This window comes from Gossypium raimondii, chromosome 9 (genome assembly GCF_025698545.1).
Source record: "Gossypium raimondii isolate GPD5lz chromosome 9, ASM2569854v1, whole genome shotgun sequence".
NCBI classification, from domain to species: domain Eukaryota; kingdom Viridiplantae; phylum Streptophyta; class Magnoliopsida; order Malvales; family Malvaceae; genus Gossypium; species Gossypium raimondii.
This window is the reverse complement of record NC_068573.1, coordinates 33,732,554-33,754,503: the sequence shown is the minus strand read 5'-3', so window position 1 is coordinate 33,754,503 and position 21,950 is coordinate 33,732,554. Positions and strand designations below refer to the sequence as shown.

Genomic DNA, 21,950 nt, shown 5'->3' with positions numbered 1-21,950 from the left:
TTTATAGTTGTATTATTATTGTAGAGAAAATAGGAATTTATATTTTGATTATATATTCATAAGTCTTGCATGGATAAGATGGTGGCTAAAACGTGACTTAATTTGATTTTCAAGCACATGATAGAAATTAAATTAATATATTTTTTGATATAAGTACATTATTTGATGAAGTATAGACGTGATCAAACTTGGCTGAGTTTTTCTATGGGACTTCTAATCTGATTTTTTTTTTGAGTAAGCAAATATGATTTAAACATTGTAAGAAGCTAAACTTCAAGATTTTTATATGAATTTTGACGTAATTTTGTCAAAATTATCAAACAGGAGTTACATATAGTTAGTCTAATTATATATATTTTATATAATTTTGGAACTTTATATACCTTTTATTGTACATTACACAAAAAGAACCCAATCATTAATAGCTTTTTTTTCATTTTATTTTAACAATTTATAAAAAAATACTAAAATAATTTTATTTTTAAATTTGTAATTACGAAGAATTGGGGAAAAGAAGACTATAAGTTATATTTGTTTGACACGAAGGATTGTGGGAATCAATCGTTTTCTTAGGTTGATTATAAGTTTTATTATGTCTATATATTTTTTAAATAATATCTGAAATTATCATAATCTTTTCTCAACTTATAAATAGGAGAATAATACGTTTTAATGCACTTGAACTTACGTTTTTTCTATAGATAATAATGACTATATCAATTGAACTAAGATTCAATGTACCTCTTATAAGCTTTTATACAACCTCTAAAAACATATTTTGTTTTTGAGTTATTGCCGTCATAAGTTGTCAAACTATGTTCTAAATTTTAAAACTGGTCCCATTTTCTAATTGAATATTTAAAGCATTTGGATCAAATGATTTATTCTTTTAATGTAGAGTATATTTAAAATTAGGAATCAAATTATAAATACGAATAGCTTGGATTTAACATCTTAAAAGAATATTTTTTTGGGTAAAAGAGGCCTCTCTAGTATCTTTCAAGTTTGATATTGAGCAAATTGGTCCCTTTCAAAATATAAGAGTAATTTAATCTTTGTCAATTTCGAAAGTGAGTAACTAAGGATAATTAATCACATTGTTAATGTTTTTCTTCAATTGGGCATAATTTTGATTGGTATAATAACAAATTGAGCTTCATAATTATCCTTAATTACTCATTTTCAAAATTAATGAGGATTAAGTTGCTCCAATTTTCTTGAGAGGAAATGGAGAAGTGTTTTTACTTTTTATTCAAAATTTCATTCATCTACACATATTCACTGAGAAAGAGACTTTTGGAATTGAAGGATGAATTTAAAATTGAAATGATAGTTTAAAGACGAAATGTGAAATAACCCTTGTTTTCTTCTATTAATTGGTGTGTAGTTTTTGGCCTTTTTGCTACCTATATATATAAATAAGCCTCAAATAAACCAGTATCTGGCGCGCGTCCTCCCCTTCTTGACACCTAGATTTTTGTTTTGTCTTCCTTTTACAGCTTTCATGTCTTCCTTTCTAAATCTCTCTCTCTCTTCAATGGATTCCCTCAATTCTTAAAACCTTTCTCCATTGTTTTCCTTTTCATCTTCCATGATCTCAGATCAGAACTCACCACAACAAAGCTCCCTCCTTTTCTTTTTCACCTTCTCTCCACCATGGTAACCACCATCCCTCAATCCCCAAACACCCCAATTCAAAGTGTTCTCATTGTCGGTAACTACTGCCACGATGTCCTTCTCCAAGGCGGCGCCGTCGTCGCCGAAACCCTTGGTGGAGCAGCCTCTTTCATCTCCAACGTCCTTACCGGCCTTTCCGTTTCTTTCCATTTAACCTCTAAAGTTGGGGTCGATTTTAAATACCCTGTTAACCACGACCCCATCGTCATCCCCACTTCCAAAACCACCGTCTTCCACGCCTATTTCGATCAGGGTTATAGCGAAAATGCTCATCAGGACCGGGTCTTGAAACGGGTCGAAGTCTGCGATCCGATTAATCCATCGGATCTACCCGATAGAAAGTTCGATTTTGGAATGGCGGTTGGGGTTGGCGGGGAGATATTACCGGAAACGCTGGAAAGAATGGTGGAGATATGCGACGCCGTTTTCGTTGATATCCAAGCTTTGATCCGTGCTTTCGACGAAAACGGGACGGTAAAGCTTGTGCGGTTAAAAGAGAGTGGGTTTTACCATTTGTTACCGCGATTAAAGTTTTTGAAGGCCTCTTCGGACGAGGCACTGTTTATGGAGGTTGAGGAAGTGAGGCTATGGTGTTGTGTGGTGGTAACCCATGGGAAAGATGGATGTGAAGTTTATTGGAAAGATGGGGAGATGAAAATTGCGCCTTTTGGGGCAAACCAGATTGATCCAACCGGTGCCGGAGATAGTTTTTTGGGTGGGTTTGTCGGCGGATTGGTCCATGGGTTGGTTGTTCCCGATGCTGCTTTGGTGGGCAACTTTTTTGGCTCGCTTACCGTGGCTCATATTGGTCTCCCTAAGTTCGACTTGAGATTGTTGCAGGTTTGTTTCTTCATATTCTGAGGTTATTTTTTTTTTATGTTATTCTCATTGATATGAAATTGTTTTAGTTGACATTTAGGTACTGTTTTCATATATGTTCTTTTTCCCCCTGAAAATTTGTGAATTTTTGGAGACTTTAACTTGGGATGAAATTTATGTTGGTAAATGGAACAATTTAAAATGTGCATTGATTGAAAGTTTCGTTTGTGTAGCACAAGTGCATGCTTAGCAATATTCTTCAAGGGAGTGAATTATGTGGATCTCTGTGTTGGAAGCTGGGGGTAAATGGGAAAGGCAGACCATATAATGCAGTGATGCTGCTGCTCTTTTGTCAATGATTTGAAGTTGGAAAGGAATTATAGGTTTCTTGTCATGGTTAACATATAGGATCCTGATTCTAGTCTATGGTAAATATGCAGTTGACCGTGGTAGCTTCATTGTGTGGGTGAATGCATCGTATATATACTTTCATTCGGTTTTGTTGCATGTCGAAAACTGGGATTTGTAACTTCAAAGTTCTTTCCTTAGGAAACTCTGCCTGGTTTCTTTTGTGTGTTTTTGAAGGGTTTTTTCCTCCCCTTTGCTTTCTGTGCTATTGTTACTATGAGGTGATGATTTGATTGACTGAAGATTTTACAAAATGACATTGCTAAAATTGCTTGCCAAAACATTTCTTGTGAAGTTCTTTCAGTTGGTATTATTCTTATTCTTGAAATGTCAAGGTATATCTCAACCTTCACCAATTCTCTCGCATAAGAGACATTCAGTTGTTATTATTATCCTGTGCCGAGCTTTGTTTATGAATTGACATTCATGTTAAAGACTTACTCCCAAACGACATGTCTTAGTCTTGAAACAAAACACATCTGCTTCCTATTAATTTTTTGTTATTTTTAGGGAACTTGTAATGTGCTGCTATTCATAAGCAATTAGCTCCCTCAGCATGGAGGCACTTGGCTTTTACTCTCTTTATCTGGATCAAATGATTATACACTATGTTTCTAGACTTGAAGAATATTAACGATGTTTTATATACGAAATTGTGTTGGTTCGGATATAAAACCGGTGTATGCTTCTTTCATAAGGTGGTTTTTTATTCTCTTTTTTTGACATTCCAGAGAATTAAGGAGGAGGTGCAAACAAGGAAGGTGCAGGGTACGTGCTGGTTGGAGAGAAGAGATGATGAGGTGAGTTTCTCAAAGCCGGCTGGGCATGACGAGTTCCATGCTTCCCTTAGTTCATCTAAATTAGTTTCGGCGGAATGTCGACGGGATCTTTCAAGATCACCAGGGAGCGTAGAGCAGGTTAACCGGCCTCAATATAAGGGACAGCAAAAGTTTTTACTAAATTCTGTTTATGATAAATCAAATTAAGCATACCGAGTATAGTAGGAGCATTTACCCTTTGGGGCTGTTGTATCAAATAAAGTTGGAGAGTGAAGAAATCTCTTGGAGCTTTGTTTGCCCAGAAAATCAATGGCACATTCTAAATTAGTAAATATTAGGAAGAATGCCTGCCTGATATGATATCTATTCAAAATTTTACATGAGAATTGCAAATATTTGGATAAATTCAACAATAAAAAGTTGGATTTGGTTATATATATCAATTAAAATTATTTAATAATTTTATATAAATTTCAATATTACTGTTATGTTATATACAATTTCCTAAATGTGTTTATGAATTCTATTAAATTTTATTTAAGAATCTATTTACATTAAATGCTTTAAATTTGTTTTATTTTTGTTAAAACTCAATCTTATAAATATTGATATAAAATTCTTCTAAATATATTACTTGAAAACTTTATTTAAATGAAATCCATACTTTTTATTTATTAGTCAAAATTAAATTGTGAAAGAAATTCAAAATTAAATTCAATCTCAAAATTTATTAAAACAAAAACAGAATTTTTACCGAATTTAACATGATCGTACATGGTTAATAAAATTATCTTCATTAAAAGAAAAACATAAAATATATATTTTATTCCTTTTACATTTTACAATAACCATGTATATGTGTTCATAATAATAATTAAAATTTTAAAACATTTTTAATTTTAATCACAATAAAACTTCAAAAACTTGTGTTTCACATGATCGATTGTGTGTATTTATTAAAATATGTTTTATTTTTTTGTACAAATTTATCAACATTTCATAAATAAAATGATTTTAGAAAGTGAAAAAAAAAACTCAAATGAAGAGATTTTTTTATTTTTGGTAACAAGATATAAAAGTTTTAATTACAAGTTAACAATAGTATCTGGGTTGGATGTTATAACGCGTTTGTCTGTCCGTAACTAATCATCAACCTATGGAGGAGCAACATAAAATATTCTCATGCCTATGGGAGAACCTTTCATCAACCCAGCTAAAATATCAGAAGCTAAGTTCACCTCTCTAGGTATTTGTTTAAAGAGCACTCTCCATTCACTACATAATTATTGGATTCGCATAATCAGATCTCTATTAAAATATTCTCTAAAAGTTTATATTTGAAAATAAAAAAGTATCTTATTTTGTAAACATTTGATAAATATACTTATTCATGAACCAAGCTTGAATTTAAAAAAATTCTAGGCCTGAGCTTGGGTTTAACTTGGCCTAACGGCCTAACCTATCCAAATAACTCATATTACTATTTTAAAAAGGGATAAAATCTCAAAATTACAATCAACTTTGATCTAATGTGTAATTTTATATTTGAACTTTGATTTTGTGCAATTTTACACATGAAATTTTGATTTGATCCATTTTTCACAAATTACTAACATAATTATTGATATAATATTATTTTATGTTTATATATTACATACACATAATTTATCCAATATTAAAATAAATTGATGTATCTATTTATTTAAACGTGTATGTTTGAATAAAATTAAAGTTTCGTGTATATATTTGAATTACAATCAAAGTTTTATGTGTATAATTACACCAAATCAAATTTAATGTATCAAATTACACATTAAATCAAAGTTCATATATAATTTTAAGATTTATTCCTTTTAAAAATATAAAATATATATTAATTTATAGTAATATTTATATATTTTACAATTAAATTTCAAATAAAAGCATTTAAAATTTATTTAATTTAAGTTTGAGGGCAAAAACCATTTTTATCCAAGTTTGGCCAGACGCAAAATTTTTTCATCCATTATTTTGAATGAAAATAGTTCGCCCTAAATTTTTTAGCATATTTAATTAAATTAAGACAATTAGAGTTTTAATTTATTTAAATTAATATGTTAAATAATATTTATCGTTTTATGTATAAAAATATTTAATTTTAGAGTTATAATTAGAGTTTTATATTTACTGTTTTATTTTAGAGTTTTAATTATATTTTTATGTATTAAATTAGGATAATTAGAGTTTTAATTTATTTAAATTTATACCCCATTTTATATTTACCCTTTTACGTATAAAAATATTTAAAATAAATTTTAGGGACCGCAATTTAGTTAAGAATATAGTACATATTATAACATTTTTTGGTATTTATTCTATTTATTTCATTTTAAATGGTTGTATTTAATGTATTACATTACAACAATTATTTATTATTTATTAATTTCATAAGTGGAATTTTTATAAAATGTAATTATTTTTTAATGTAATTAAGATTGATGTTTTAATTTGGTTTCTTATTTATTATTTAGAAAATATAAAATATTTTTAAAATTATATTTTAAGATTAATGTATATATTAGATTAAATACTTCATTTTTTGTTTAATTTTTATTTAAATTCAAAATCATTAAATGTTAAATTTCAAATCTTATATTTAAATCATTTTAAATCAAAAAATTTAGGTATTTAATTATAATATAGGAAAATGAACATTTAATGATATGCTTAAAATAATTTTTAAAATATATGAAAATTTTATTTTAGAAGCATTTTTTAAAATTTTTTCCGTTCTTAATTATATTTGAAATAAGAGTTTTAAATAAATATTTTCTTTTATTTTTAAAACTTTTTTCTTTTAAACAGTATTTCAAATATTCCAAAAAAGTATTTGGAATAATATTTTAAAATTAAATATCTGTTAAAATTAATTTTCCTGATGAATTACTCTTTAAAATTTTTAAAATTGTTTGAACATTATCTAAAAATATTAAATCTATTTTGATATAATTTTAAAAGTGTGTTAAAAGTTGTTTAAAATTATTCGGTTAAAGACATCTTGTTATTAAAAAAATTCTTACTCAACACGGTGAAGGGTCATTGATCAAATTAATTCAGGGACATTGACTAATTATTGAAAATTAATCAATATGTTTACAAAAAATTTATGATAACATGAATGCATGTGAGGGATTAACTTATTAGATAACCAATAATTATTGAAGCATATATTGTACATCAACTTTAAAGGATTTCTTTCATTAAATCATATATTCATACACTTCATTAAAATACTACAAAAGGAAATAATAAATAAGTAAAAATTTTACCAATTCTCAAAGATGGGCTAATGTCACTTTTTCTTTTGGTATGATTTTGTTTATTATACATGTTGCCTAACATTATAAACAATATTGTGACAGTTGTTTCCGTTAGGATAAATCTGCCCATTTCCTTATTTCTGCCTACGATATGAGATATTTTAAGAAATGAATATTTTATTACTAGCGGGGTTTAAGGAAGAAAAATTGTCGTTTATTAAATTAAGTATTACTTAATATTTTATTAAATTAAAATAGAGTTATTAAATGAGAATAGTTTATTAAATTAAAATAGAGTTATTAAATAAAAAAATGAGTTGAAGGGGAATAAAAAGAAAATAATAAATAAGGAGGGCTTAGAAGGCAATTAGCCACATTTCAATTTTAGCACAAATTCACTTTCAAAATTTAAAATGGTAAATTTGCATGTCAAGTCCTTGAAACTGCAGATGGTCACTTAATTAGAATTCTCTCATTTAATAACTCTATTTTAATTTAAAAAAATTAAGTATTACTTAATAGTTTATTAAATTAAAATAGAGTTATTAAATGAGAATAGTTTATTAAATTAAAATAGAGTTATTAAATAAAAAAATGAGTTGAAGAGGAATAAAAAGAAAATAATAAATAATGAGGACTTAGAAAGCAATTACACACTTTTTTTTCCTTTGGCACCATGGTGCCACCAATTTATTTGGCACCTTTGGTGCCGCCAATTTAATTGGCCTGATCAAGCTAGTGTCAGGTTTTTTTTTTTGTTTTTTTGATTTTTTTGATATATTTTGATAAATAAAAAAAATATATTTTGGTAAATAAAAAAAATTATAATATTTTAGTTATTTTTTATTTTTTTATAACATTTTTGTAAAAAACCCGGCTATGACGGAGGTGATGGTTGAAGGTTATGATGGGGTTTAGTGATAGTGGGATGGTGGGAATGTTGTAGCTTAATTCAATAGTGGCGAGAGGAAGTTTGGTTACTCGTTGGATAGTTTCTTAAAAAAATGAAATATATTAAAATTATTTAAAGGTTAAATAAAGAGATTGATTTTATTTTTAGATAATTAAAAAGATAATTTTAAAATAATTAAAAAAGAAAGATGACTTATATATGTTTAGTATAGCCAATTTATTTGACTCATTACACCCCATGTCTATGAAGACTCAGATGTTGGGATTGACAAATCTTCTTGCAGTTTGACAAGTTTTAAACGAGGTCTCAAAAGGCTGAAAAACTCTTGGCTGTTTGTAATCACCCAGTAACCAAATCTTATAAGTTTTTAAGGCTACGCATAACATATCATAGAGCAAGTGAAAGATATGATTCTTATCAGCTAACCAGAGTCTGCTAGGACAAAAAAGCAAAAAAAAAAAAAAAGGTTCATCTTGGAGGATTTATCATGGACTTAATTGGAATAAAGAAAAGACCCAAGTTTGAGCTTTGATAATTACAGAGGGAGTTCACCACTGTCAGCAATCACAACTTTGCTCTTGGGTGTGCCACTCTGCCTTCCTTCCGCTTCGACTTTGTAAACCACGTCCATTCCAGACAGCACCTTTCCGAAAACAACATGTCTGCCGTCCAACCTGTAAGATAAATAGTAGCCAATCATTACCAACAATGTAAAACCTGAAAACTATAAACATCTTTAACTGTTTGCGATCGTCAATTTGTTATTTACCAGCTGGTTGTCACGGTTGTGATGAAGAATTGTGAGCCGTTGGTGTCGGGACCCGCATTTGCCATTGACAAAAGCCCTATATTCCACAAAAAAGGGGGAAAAAAAAAGAAGAAGAAAAAAGGGTTCAGTCCTGTCCTAAAATTTCAGTCTTTCTTTAAGTTATATATTGCACTTGATATTAATAATGGCATATTGGCTCACCAGGTCCAGTGTGCTTCAGCTTGAAATTCTCATCAGCAAATTTCTCACCATAGATTGATTCTCCACCTCTTCCATCACCAAGTGTAAAATCACCACCTTGAATCATGAAGTTTGGAATAATCCGGTGGAAAGCACTTCCTTTGAAGTGGAGAGGTTTCCCACTCTTTCCAACACCTTTTTCACCTGTAATAGAAAACCCAATCTAAAAAAAGGCTCTACTTTAAATAAAAGTTTCTAAGGAGCCATTCACAAAAGGCCAGTGAATCTTCAGTTTCGTTTTTGTTTTCATTTTCATTTCTCAACAACTGTCGCTTATGGTTTTCCCTAGTCCTACAGCTATTACATCTTTATTTACATTAACAAAGGTTGATCAAAGAGATTAAGTAACTCATACCTGTGCATAGTGCTCGGAAGTTTTCTGCATATAAGAAAGTTTAAGCCGATTAGAAAAATAACTGCTAGGAGAATCACAGACTACAGCCATTAATGTAGCCATACCACCATCATACCTGCTGTTTTTGGAACCGCCTTTCCGAAGAGTCCAATGACAATTCGACCTGAGAACAATAGTTCAGTAATCTTTGAGCTGTCTAACTCTAAACCGAAAAGCATAAGCAGCTATAATGCGAAGCAACATATAACTTCTATCCAGAAATCTATACGGAAATGATTCAATTAAAGCTCTCTCCCCCTGTCAAACTAAATCTTCATTTCTTCTTAAGGCACTAAGTCCAGGATGCTTTCACCCACTTTTAGAAAATAACGGTATATAGAAAGCTAAGTTACTTTCACCACTCTTTACTATTTAAATCTATGGAGTGATAGAAGACTTGATATCAAAGTCTTCAGTTGACACTAGTTCCGAGTTCAATCCTTGAACAACCCCTATACTTTACCTTGCCAAAAGAAAAGTCCATCCCTATCTGCAAATTGTTCAAAGAAACATTTCCACATACACCATTGTTGGACAATTCGTGTCACAGCTTAAGGGATAGCATTTAAGCTTTTATCACAGATCCAATGGGATTAATCCGTAAGTACGAAAAGTGGAAGCATACCAGCAGGTTTTCCAGCAATTTCAACATCAAAGTAAACTTTGTGAGTAACTTCTTTCAGATCTTCCTTGGACTTCTTTGCCTGAAAATTCCAAGAAAAAAACACATCAAATAACGAAATTCACTAATTACATCTGATTATCGACAAATTCATCTATCTAATTATAAAGAAATATACCACCAATCTTATGCTCAGTAAATTAAGTGAAACAAAGAAAGACAGAATAATTAAACAATCGGTCAATAAACCCAGAAAAATCCCAGAAGATCTTAACAAAATATAAAGAGATTTTCACATTTTATTCACGGATCAACACCAAAAACAAAACCCAGAACATGAACAAAAAGTGAACCTGAGTAGAAGCTAGAGATCCAAGAAGAACCAAAGTGCAAAGCAAGGTGAGAGACCGCAATCTTGATCTATCCATCTCTTCGATCTTTTGTGTTTCAACTTTCGTAGGCGATTATTGTTATGGACTGAAGCAGGGAGGAGTAAAGAAGAACTATATACGGGAAAGGACGTCACAGCTAGACTGATCAACCAATGAACGTGCGCCACGTAGTTGGATGGATGTTTTGGTTGAATGTCATTGGCTGGTGGGTTCAACCATGTTGTACAACAGTTTTTTTTCTCATATATCTCAACATAGGGTTTATGGCCCGTGAAAATTCGGCCAGATATATGGGATTAATATAACTAATTTAAGTGTATTTTAAGCTATCTTATTAATTTTAAAAAAAATTTAAAACATATTTATATTATTTTTAATTTAATTTTATATATTTTTTATTTACTAAAATTATAAATATTTTAATCTTTAATCTTTTTAATGTTTATAGTACAGTAATATAAATTTAATTTTATATGTTATAAATTATATAATATAAGATATTATTAATTTAAAACCGTCTAACTTCTTTTCCTAAGTCTATTTTCAAAGTCAAATATTTTTATATAAATCCTTCTAAATTTTAAGCAATTCTTCGTGCTTCAGTGTGTAGTTTACCCATGAAAGTAACACCATATTTATTTAGCAAATTGTATGAGGTTTTCAATTATTGGTGAAATAGATGAGTTTAAACGATTGAAGGATAAAGTTGGATCCTGCAAGTTCCAGCTTTGAAGTCGGAACTTTATGTCAATTCCATGCAATTCAATATGGGGTATTTATATTCCTACTATAAAAGGTGAAAAATCATGTCTTAGTGGTGGTTTGCAAGGAAGAGATGGTTGAAAACCTGCTGAAGGAATGGTGTTCTCTGTTAATACATAAGGAATGGATAGAAGAATGGTTCTCCCAGGTGTTAGCTTTCAAGATCACTAAGGTTGTTCCGATGTTGCAAACGAGTTGAGATCAATCTTTATGTGCACAGGCAAACTTGTAGAGAAAAAAGGTTGCAGAATATTCCTCATTTTGGAGTTTCATCTACCATCCCCGATGTCAAGTACTATTCGAATACTAAAACCTTACGCTTTTGACACTACATGGATGAATTAGGACTTATTTCCAAGATGACTTGAACAAAGAAGGAATTGCAATCAGTATTATGTATAAAGCTGAAAAGAAAAGAAAAAGTGAGTGAAGTTGGTGACTAGAGGACCTAGATACAATTTTTGCAAAATAAACATTGGGTTCGATATATGTGAGAAAAAAAACGTATAAAATAAGCTTCGCATAGTTTCTCTTTTCGGGAAACATAACCAAATATTCAAGTATAATAACACATCACACTGTAATATAGAGCACTGAATTAACAACCGAATTTGGCTTGTTTATGAAATGCTTTTAGTGGTCTATTGGTGCTGCCACATTATAGTATGACAAAAGAGTAATAGTTAAAACTAGAGGCACGATATTGTTCATACAGTTTGGTTAACAAATGATGGAAATGCAAAACAATAAAATGCACTTGAACCAAATTCTTAAGATAAATGCTGGGATATCTTAACCAAATTCTTTAGATAAATGCTGGGATTTGATGTATATCTCAGCCCATCTTATTGTTAAAAGTGACTCAAAGGTTTCCCTTTACTAGTTTGCTAGCTCGCCTTCCAAATCTTTAGAGTACTGATCACTTTTTTATTTCCACCAGCTTCTTGATATTTGCATTGATCATCTTGAGCTGATCCCTTAGATGGGAAATCATCTTTGCCTTCTAAGTTACTGCCAAGTTTTATTGTACACTTGTTGATCAAGATTTGCAACTGTTAAGTATGACTCTTATTTCAGTCAAATTTGAGAAATAATCGATCTTTTAATTAAATTCTGATTATAGGCTCTTTTACAATATTAGAAAACACACCCATTAGATATTAGAACTCATAACATTTTTAAGAGAATTTTGTTTACGTTTTGAGGGTTCTTTGTTTTCAGGTTTTTGGAGTTTAGTTTTTATCTCTATCTTTTGTACTTTTTGTTCTTTTGTCATTATAGTAAAATTATTTTTACCTGTGGTTTTTTATCCTCTTTGGAGAGGTTTTTCCACATTAAATTTGTGTGTTTAATTTTTCAATTTCGTCTATTATTTTTACTTATTCATTGCTTAATTGGGTCGATCCCCTACAGCAACATAAATTCCACGTTGAAAGGTTCATCTCTTTAAGTAGTTTCAGGTTCATATCTTTAAGTAGTTTCTCCCCTACCTCAGCAAATGTCTTCTCTATGCTTTCCATACTTAAGCTTATTGACACCCTTTTTCTTTATTAGTATTTCAAAAATAAAAGAGTGAAAAGGTAAAGCACCACTAAAGTAGGTTTTGAATGTGTAACTATGAATATGATGTCAAAGATAATAAAATCCAAATCAAAGGAAATAATGTTACCAACTTTATGAAGCGGCAAAGCAAGAGACTTATGGACACTTAAAGAATTGCAAAAATGGCTTGCAAGTCTGTTACGTTGAAGCTAAAAAAGCTATTTTAACTTGGCCTTTTTGTCTTTTCTAGTTTTAGCCTAAACATACACATTTTTAGGATCAGAAGGAAGGGACAACTTTGATTTTTTTTTCTTTACTTCTTGTTTTTCTCTCAACATGTGTTGTTAAACTCTTCATTGTAGTTAAAGAAATTTTGATGTTTTGATTCTTCAAGTTTATAAGATGTAATTTATTTTTATTCTTTATTTATTCATTGGTATTAATATATATCTTATTTTAGTCTCATATATTTTGGATTGTTCAATATATTTGTCACATATGATGATTTGGAATATTTGTCTTGTTAATTAGAATTGTTGCATATGTAATTATTTGATCCTTCTAATACTAGCATGATTTGTGTATAAGCTAGATATACATTTCATGTTATGTGGAAGTGTAATATAGTCTAAATGAATCCCTCTTCTATGTGTTTGTTGGTGGTTGTGTTGTCTATTAAGGAAGGATTGGGTTGGTGCTCATGTTGTTCCTGGTATAGCCTTAGTTGTTAGAAGAGTTAGGCCTCCAATATTTTCATCTTTTCTTGCATTTCAGTGAAATGTTGGGAACCCGACTGTGGGTTTTGAGAGGTTTGGTCAACAAGCTGGACACTGTCGTTGGTGTTGGCTTGGGTGGGGTAGGCATAGTACCATAATGGTGGGTATGTACTAATAGTATGGGGGCTAGGCAAGGGTGTCGCAGGGAATAAACGAGGATGTCCCTGATGGAAGTGGATAATGCTGTTGGTTGTGTTGTTGTTGCTTTAGGTTTGTGGGTGGCTGAGCAGCCAGGGGAGGTTTCTGGGGTTGTGTTTAGGTTTGCTGAAGGTCTTGGTTTCAGTTTTATATATTTTTAGAAATGATAGTAGGAGAGTGAGCCATGGCAGTTCGATCCACACTCACTGCACCGATTGTTGATATTAGTCACCAATAATGAGGAAGTAGTGGTGGAGAGAAGTATTGGGTCACCTAGGTTAGGTGGGGAGTTGGTGGAGTGAAGGAGGAGAGAGGAGGTGCTCTTAAAGAATAGCAAGGAGGAGGAGAAGGGCAATGGGTGATGACGAAGATGATGGGAGAGTAGGAAAAAGATCCTTGGACCTTCATGCACCCAAGCTTATATAGTGGGTCATCCCTTGTCTCGTAGTGTCGTGTGGTAATTCGTACGATGTCCTACATGGGCTGGCTAGGTGTTAGTGTCATTACAGGCCAGTTGTGGCCATGATGCATACTGCATGGTCCGACTAGTGTCATAGATTGTCTTGCTCTGACATCAATGACCTAAAGGTTATACGATACGATTATGCTTTGGTGGGCCTAGCAAGGGGTGCATAGCAAGGAGTGAGCTATGGGTCGTTATACAGCTTGTCAAGTGTCTCGCTCTACTAAAGGGTAAAACAAAGCCATATATATGTATAAAAGTAATATTTTCTTATACAAATAAAAATAAAGTTTTGTAGGCATAGTTAAAATATTCCCTAACTATATATTTTAATTACTTATGAAAAAAATCGTATGGTTTTTTTCTTTATTTATTTATTTATAAAACATTACTTTTATTAAATTAAGAAAAGCATATTAATTTCTATGGTTTTAATACTTAACATATAATTTCAATTAATCGATAAATTTTATTATTATATTTAAATGATTAACTAATAAATATTAAAAACTATATTTTTAATTTTAAATAAATAAATTAAGTAAATTTCTAATACATAATGTTCAATAAATCTAATTAGAATAAATAATAAGTGTTAATATTATTTTAACATTGTTCTATCAAAATTTAATATTTCCATAACATTATTCAAAATTATACATTTATAATCACACAAAACTAAATTAAGTAGTATTATAAACATTTTATAATTCATAAATGAAAAAATTATTAGTATTAAAAATCTACTATCAGATTAGTTTATTAAGGTTATATTAATATTATACTTTTATATAATATTTTTACATAATGAACTTTCGTTTTATTTTTAAAATTTTAAATAATATGTTATGATTATTTAACTTTGAATATATTATCACAGTAATTGATTTATGTTTATTTTTAATATTAAATTTTTATTCTTAACTTCTATTTATCAGAATATCAACTATACAGATTCTAAAAATTAAACATTTATATTATTTTATTTTATTACTTTCTTAATCATATTATTTCTTATAAATTTTGTAATAAATTTTAAGAAATAAATATAATATATTTTAATTGATACATATAACTAAACTCGTGCATCGCATAGGATAGGAAGCTAATTATACACAATACTGTAATAAATATAACTAAATTATGATACACCTACTGTGTGAGTGAAAACATTTTATGTAACAATTAAAAAATAATACAAAAATCAAATGTGACTTTGGTTAAAATGATAAAGTTGAAATAGTAAAGATCACGATATCTTGAGTTCAAAGCTTATAATTCTCATCATTTGCATGTATTGATAGTTTAGGAATCACATTAAACATTTTATGAAAATGTGCGATAATGTAACATCTATTGATACTTCAAATACTGTATTGAACATTTTTAAAATACATGTATCACAATAAACATTCTATAAAATTACAAAGTAGGAAATGTTACATTATCCCAACTTTTTATATATAATATAGATATAGATTACATAGTTACAAAATTACCGGAAAGAAAGTGTAAATCTACCGGAACGAATTTGAAATTTTTTTTGTTTTCTTGGAGAGTAAATTTGGTTGAGTTTATCGAGGGATCCTGTTTCTGCTTGAGAAGCATTTATGGAGAAGAAAAGCAAAAATAACAAGGGGAGCTAGGATGTATCTGCAAAACAGTATGAGACCTACAGAACAATATAAAACAATATTTCAGTTCATGGAAATAAATAGGAGTTAAATTTCAACTACTTTGATTTCACCAAATCTGGGAATCTTACCGATTACAAAGACGTAAGCAAGGAACAAGATGGCGTTCCGAAGTTGGGTAGCGTAATCTGCATATACAAATATTAATTCATAATCAGTACAAATTAACATATAGTGTATATAAGTATATTCACACCATGCCATCTTGAAGCTTTACCATAAATATGGGTATGAAAAGCTTGTGTAAAGGCGGATAAATAGGGAGAAGAGTAAAGAAATCTTACCATCTTCCTTGCTACAGTGAAAGCGGCTGGATTCTTGAGTTGGAAACTGGCAATAACCACCATCTGCCCTGCAATCCCTACACTCAACTGCCCATCTCAGATCAAACCCTAACTGCAGTGTCCGCTGGATTTCTTCATAACTGGATGGGAACTGATCAACCTTATGATCGGAGAGGACCATGGCAATGATGTCACAAGCACTTGTAATATGAGAATCATACAACATGTAGTTAGTGTAATTAAGGTAAACCCGAGACGTATTCCCACTCAAACAGGGAACCATGCTGCTACCCATACTATTAATTTCCTTTGAGCATCTCACGAAAGTGGCATGCGGGCTAAAATACTGTCTATAATACCGACCATCGCCCACCACTTCCTCTAATCCTAGAGATCTGTAGGGCAAACCGCAGTTTCCGGCGGCTAAGTTGATGTCGACGAGGCGGATAAGGCGTTGGGCATAGGAAATGTTGTTGACGTAGTAGAGTCCGGCGTGGAAGTTGAGGATGGTTCGATTGTGGTTGTCGCAGTAAAGCTCGTAGTCAGGGTCGCCGCAGTGGGGTGGGTCTCCTTTGAGGCGAAACGGGTATCCGATGTTGTGGATATCTCCGCATGAAGTAGAACAAGGTGGAGGATGGTTTCTTGCTTGGATTGGAATGAATAATAGAATGATGAGTAAAGCAATTGGGGCTGAGTTTCTCATATTATCTTAAACTCTTCTGCTGGTTGATTTGATTTTTGGGTAATTTGCAGAGTCGATGGTTGTGTCTATCTATATTTCTATATATAATATTATTAAAATTGATTGAATTTTCAACTGGGCGAGTCATAAAACCTTGAAATTTTCTACGGAAGGAGGACCGGTCAATGTCGTCGGTCAGAGTTAGACAGAAACAGAAACTAGATGTTACACATATTTAAAATCTTGAATTACTATCCAAATTCAGAAATCCAATGACTTAACTCGAATCAGAGAAAAAGAAGTTATGTATGTAAGTATGTATGTATGTCTGGCCTTATCTAATGTGCAATTAACGAATCAAAGAATGTAAAACAGGAGTCAAATCCGGCGGGCTTACCTGGAGTCTGAGCTCATCCATCCTTTCTCCGGTTTCTCAACTTACCTCAATTGATGGGTTTGGCACTTGCTAATGATGGCCAATACTACAAAAAAAAGTCAAATGGATACGTGGTCCAAGCCAAGTTGAACGCCGGGCCATATAGGAATAGGAGGGTGTGGAATGTGATATGGAAAAGTCAACTTAGGTGGCCGAATCAAAGAGATGGACACATCATATCTGTTGATACAATGATATAACCAAAAGAAAATAAAAAATAGAGAAAGTGGTGATTGCTGTGGACGTTAATTCACTCAGTTGAGGTGGAGAGCCGAAAGTTAGACAGAGTAAAGATAAGGAGAGTATGGAAGCTGAAGGTTGAAGGTGAATTAGCATAGTGTAGGCTTGGTATTTTGGAGAGTCGATTCTTTCTTTTTTGTTCTTGGAGTTCGAGAGTTCCGTGTAAAGTCATGTTAACGTATTGGACTTACCATTAAGTCATCATTATGGAATGTGTGGGATGAATGTCTAGTTGAGCCCATGTGATATTTAGCAACCAAGAACTTCATGTTCCTGATAAAGACTCTAAAACTCGGATAACAAATGGCCTGTACTTATCAGGATGATCGTCCCGGAGGGGAGAATTTGTAGATGACCTTCGAATTTGCTGGTGACAAGCTTACTATTTGAATGCTTTTCTGATTTATCACATATTTTAACACGAATATATATAATAACATAATATCTTTAGTTGTTTAACTTTAATTTAACTCTAAATTATTAACTTCAAATTTTCTCTAAGTTGGATTATATCTTTATGTTAATCTATATTTATTAATTTTTTTATAAAAATATGAAATTTTATTTTTATATTTACTAATTTTATTTGCATATATTTTCAAAAACTATTACATAAACAATTCTTAAAATATATATTAAATTTATATACTCTTTGCTTTTCAATTTTTTCTTGTTATTAAAATTTTAGACATAAACAATTTAAATACTTTTAATTTTTATATTTTGATATTATATACTTAATGTCATATAACATAATTACATAATATTTAAACAAAAAATATTAATATTTATAAAATCAAAAAAATAAATTGCACTAAACTCACATCTTAAATATTTTGAATCCATCAGCTTACTTTTTCAACATAATATTTTTATCAACTCATCTTAAATATCTGGCATACCTTTGAAGTGGTGTACCACCAACCATTTTAGAAAAAGAAAAGTTTGATTTTTACTTGTGTATATAAAAGGGATCAGTTTAATCCATACAATATTTCATAATATAAATTTGAAAAAAGATTATATGAAATATAGATGTCACATTATTTATATTATTTTTTAATAGTTTAATGTCACATTAGTATTTTCATTTTAAAAAATTAAATCTAAATGAAAATTTTAAAATTCAAGATGAAATTGGTGATGTGGGCATTAAAGTATTAAAATAAATAATATCTCTATTTCATATAATTCTTACTCCTATAAACTCTATTTATTAAAAACTCTCAATTTAAAATATAATTTATAATTTTAATTTTTAAATGAAAATATAAAAAATCTTACCAGTATATCCAATTAGTATAAATATATGAATTATTAAATTCATTTGTTACGAATTATTGTTGTATTTTGGGGATTAGAGCTGTCATCAAAGTCTTTGAAACATATCAATACAAAAGAATGGTTCTTATTTTATAAAATCACATTTTAATTCATGATTATTAGATATTTAAAGTTTTTTTTTTCCAATAATAAAAACATTTGAGAGCCAATCGAAAGGGAAAAATTAGTCTCATAAAAAAATGACGCAATAATCATCAGGCAACACTATGGGGCCATTTTCATTTTTATTCATAGGGTAACTTTGGTTACAAGCCTCATTTAAAATAATATTTATTAATTATTAGTGGTGAATTCATAAAAAAAAAAAATAGGGTAAATTATATTAGTAGTTATCCAACTATTAATAATTTTTTTTATCATCTAACTATTAAAAGTTACAAAATGAGCACCTAATTATTTGATTGTCTTTTTTTATCACCAGTTAGTTAACAATGACAAATTTTAAAATTGACGTAATAACAACTTTAACTCTCAACTATTCAACTTTAATTTGAGTTCGGCAAATTATTTGGCGATGAGCTCCTCGATGGCTGAAACTAAATGCTGATGGAGCATGCTCAAACGAGGTTCTCATCACAGTCGATGGAGGTATACTTAGAGACAAAAATGGTCACTAGATGTTGGGTTTTTGCAAGTTTGTTGGAGTCAGGTCAGAAAACATAGGCCATTCTTGATGGACATTTACTGGCTTGAGCCATAATGCTTAGAAGAGTATTTTAGCTATGATTCAACACATTAAATAACTGAGCAACAAGGATTGGAGAATTGAATTTCGACACATCTACAGGGAAGCCAATCTAGTTGTGGACTACTTGGCTAAATTGGGAAGTCAGAGCACCCTCACTGATTATCGTCACGGCTCTACTCGACCTCGAGTCTATCATGATTAATTTGTTTGTTTAAATTTTCTTCTCTCATCAACCAAAAATAATAATAATGAGTTTTATGTAATTATATATGTATAGTTTTATAACTTTATGTATTTCTTTAGTTTTATAATAATTTTGATTTTTGAATTTTAAGCAATTTTAATTTTTTTATTTTTCTTAATTACATATATATTTGGATTTTTAGAATTAAAATCAAAATGATAAAATGTGTAAACTTTAAGGGTTAGATCTATTGAATTTTTAGAATTAAGACCAAAATATCAAAATATGTAAACATTGAGAATTATACTAATCAAAAGCAGGTTACATTAGCATCTCATTAAGGATTTAATGGTGAAGCCACTAAAATTTACAAATTTTCTAATAATAGCGACAAAATTAATAATTTCTTTTGGGTAAACAAAATAAAAGAACCATCAAACTTGAGTGACCAGCATAGTGATTTATCCTAAAATATTTTTATTAAGTTTTTCTTATAACTAAGGATGAAAGTGACCTTTTATAAAGTGGTAATCTAATTTTTCAATATCTTTATTTATCAAACCATAAGTTATTTTAATATTGATATTATTATAGCTATTTTAATGCTAATGTACTAAGGGTTTTTTTTTTTTCATATTATTACACTTACCAACACCCTTACTTCAATATGACTCGATCTATTATCTGAGTTTCTACAGATAGCCCAGGTATGTCACTTACCACAAAAGTTGAATAGAAAATTTGGGTAAAGGCGATTTTTAATGGTTTATGGGACATTTTCCAAAACAAAAGATGAAACTACACTTGAGTTTCAAGCATGCACTATATGTTCTTAAATGTTTAATTCGTTTGATAGCATTATTAAATCGAGTGTTGCAGATTATAAATATGTTTGTTAAATGTGGAATAATTTTAGAGAACAATATTTTGTTATAAATGAATCTCGGATTAATTAATTAGAGTCTGAGCTTGCTTCCCTTAAACAAGGAGGAACAATTGTAAAGTCTTACTATATCAAGTTGGAGTCCTTGCGGGATGAATTAAATAGTTATGAAGATATCACATGTGGCTCGAATTGTGCAATTGCTCCTAAGCTTATTCAACATACTAAAACTGAAATGACTCATCAATATTTCATGGGTCTAGATGACTCTATTTTCGGTACTTTGCGTTTCCAAATATTGAGTATGGATCCTCTTGTTACTCTTAACAAAGCCTATTCGTTGGTTAGCCAAGAAGAAATGCATAAAAATACGGGGTCGTGAGGAAAGAGAAATAGTAAGCAATATTGCAATTCAGGCAGCAAATCCAAATGGATGATCAACATCTGCAAGTTCACAAACTGCCTAAACTATGGGATCCAATGACTATCCTACTTGTACTCATTGTGGGAAATATGGTCATGATTATGACCACTGTTATCAACGAGTAGGATGGTTCAATTTAGGTCGAGTTCATGGACGCAACAAAGGTCGTGGTAATAGTCCAGTAGGGCATACTGGACACTCATCTTCTCAACAGAAGCAAGGCATTAAACATCCCAACAACATGGCATTAGCAATTAGTATATCAGATGGTTCCCTTGATTTTGGTAATGACAACTTTGCACGACTTACCACTGATAAGTCCAACGATTACTATCATTGATTGAAACTTCTCCTTTTGATAACAATAAATTATCTAGTAAAACATATTTCAATCGAATGGATCATTGATTTCTAAATAATGGTGCATCTCACCATGTCACTGGAAATTTGAATTTATTATTTGATGTTGTTACTATTGATCCTTCTCCGGTGGGTCTTGATGGAACACAAATGTTAGCAATCAAATCTGGAAAAACTAGATTGGCTCCATGCCTTATATTACAAGATTTTTTATATGTGCTTCATTATTACAAACTCATGAAAGAATGAATCTATTCATCAAAGTTAACTATACACTATAACAGTCATACATTATATAACAACAAAACTCTCAATTGAATTACAACAATACTCTAACAAACCCTAACTAATACAGTTACTCAAACATTCCCCCTCCAATGCTGGCAGCAACAACATTCATTCGATCCCGACATCGAGAAAAAGCTCCAAACGTCAATGGTTTGGTCAACACATCAACCACCTGATCACACTTAGAAACAAATTCATGCAAAGTTGATCACTCAGAACCTTTTCACGAACAAAATGAATGTCCAACTCCATATGTTTCACTCTAGCATGCAGCACAGGATTATCAGTTAAGGAGACTGCACTAGAATTATCACACCAAATAACTGGTGTACCACTAAGCTTTAAACCTATACCACTAAGCTTTAAACCTATCTTAGTCAATAGAGAATGAAACCACGTCAATTCGGATGTCGCATTAGCTAAACTTCGATATTCAGCTTCTGTAGTAGA

The 21,950-nt window shown here is 30.5% G+C and overlaps 3 protein-coding genes across 4 annotated transcripts; 1 reads left to right on the top strand and 2 right to left on the bottom strand.

Moving 5' to 3' along the window:
• The first annotated feature begins 1,424 nt into the window (after positions 1–1,424).
• LOC105799164 (inositol 3-kinase) lies at positions 1,425–4,076 on the top strand. Of its 2 annotated transcripts, XR_008189026.1 has the most exons (3): positions 1,425–2,517; positions 2,730–2,924; positions 3,636–3,784. XR_008189026.1 is itself a non-coding variant. In XM_012629571.2 (2 exons), exons 1-2 carry the CDS (start codon positions 1,657–1,659, stop codon positions 3,888–3,890), a joined length of 1,116 nt encoding a protein of 371 aa, XP_012485025.1. In that variant the 5' UTR covers positions 1,426–1,656; the 3' UTR covers positions 3,891–4,076. The 2 variants fall into 2 exon arrangements, 1 of the variants encoding a protein (XP_012485025.1); XM_012629571.2 differs by lacking the exon at positions 2,730–2,924 and having other exon boundaries at positions 1,426–2,517; positions 3,636–4,076.
• A 4,134-nt stretch (positions 4,077–8,210) lies between these two features.
• LOC105799163 (peptidyl-prolyl cis-trans isomerase CYP19-4) lies at positions 8,211–10,441 on the bottom strand. Its single transcript, XM_012629570.2, has 7 exons — positions 10,274–10,441; positions 9,924–10,002; positions 9,375–9,422; positions 9,260–9,283; positions 8,866–9,048; positions 8,665–8,740; positions 8,211–8,569 (listed from the first exon to the last, which is right to left on the bottom strand). The coding sequence occupies exons 1-7, from the start codon at positions 10,346–10,348 to the stop codon at positions 8,431–8,433; spliced, it is 624 nt and encodes a 207-aa protein (XP_012485024.1). The 5' UTR covers positions 10,349–10,441; the 3' UTR covers positions 8,211–8,430.
• Positions 10,442–15,340: 4,899 nt separating this feature from the next.
• LOC105799162 (uncharacterized) lies at positions 15,341–17,102 on the bottom strand. The gene is made up of 3 exons (XM_012629569.2): positions 15,972–17,102; positions 15,759–15,815; positions 15,341–15,665 (listed from the first exon to the last, which is right to left on the bottom strand). Exons 1-3 carry the CDS (start codon positions 16,672–16,674, stop codon positions 15,568–15,570), a joined length of 858 nt encoding a protein of 285 aa, XP_012485023.1. The 5' UTR covers positions 16,675–17,102; the 3' UTR covers positions 15,341–15,567.
• Between the last annotated feature and the right edge of the window lie 4,848 nt (positions 17,103–21,950).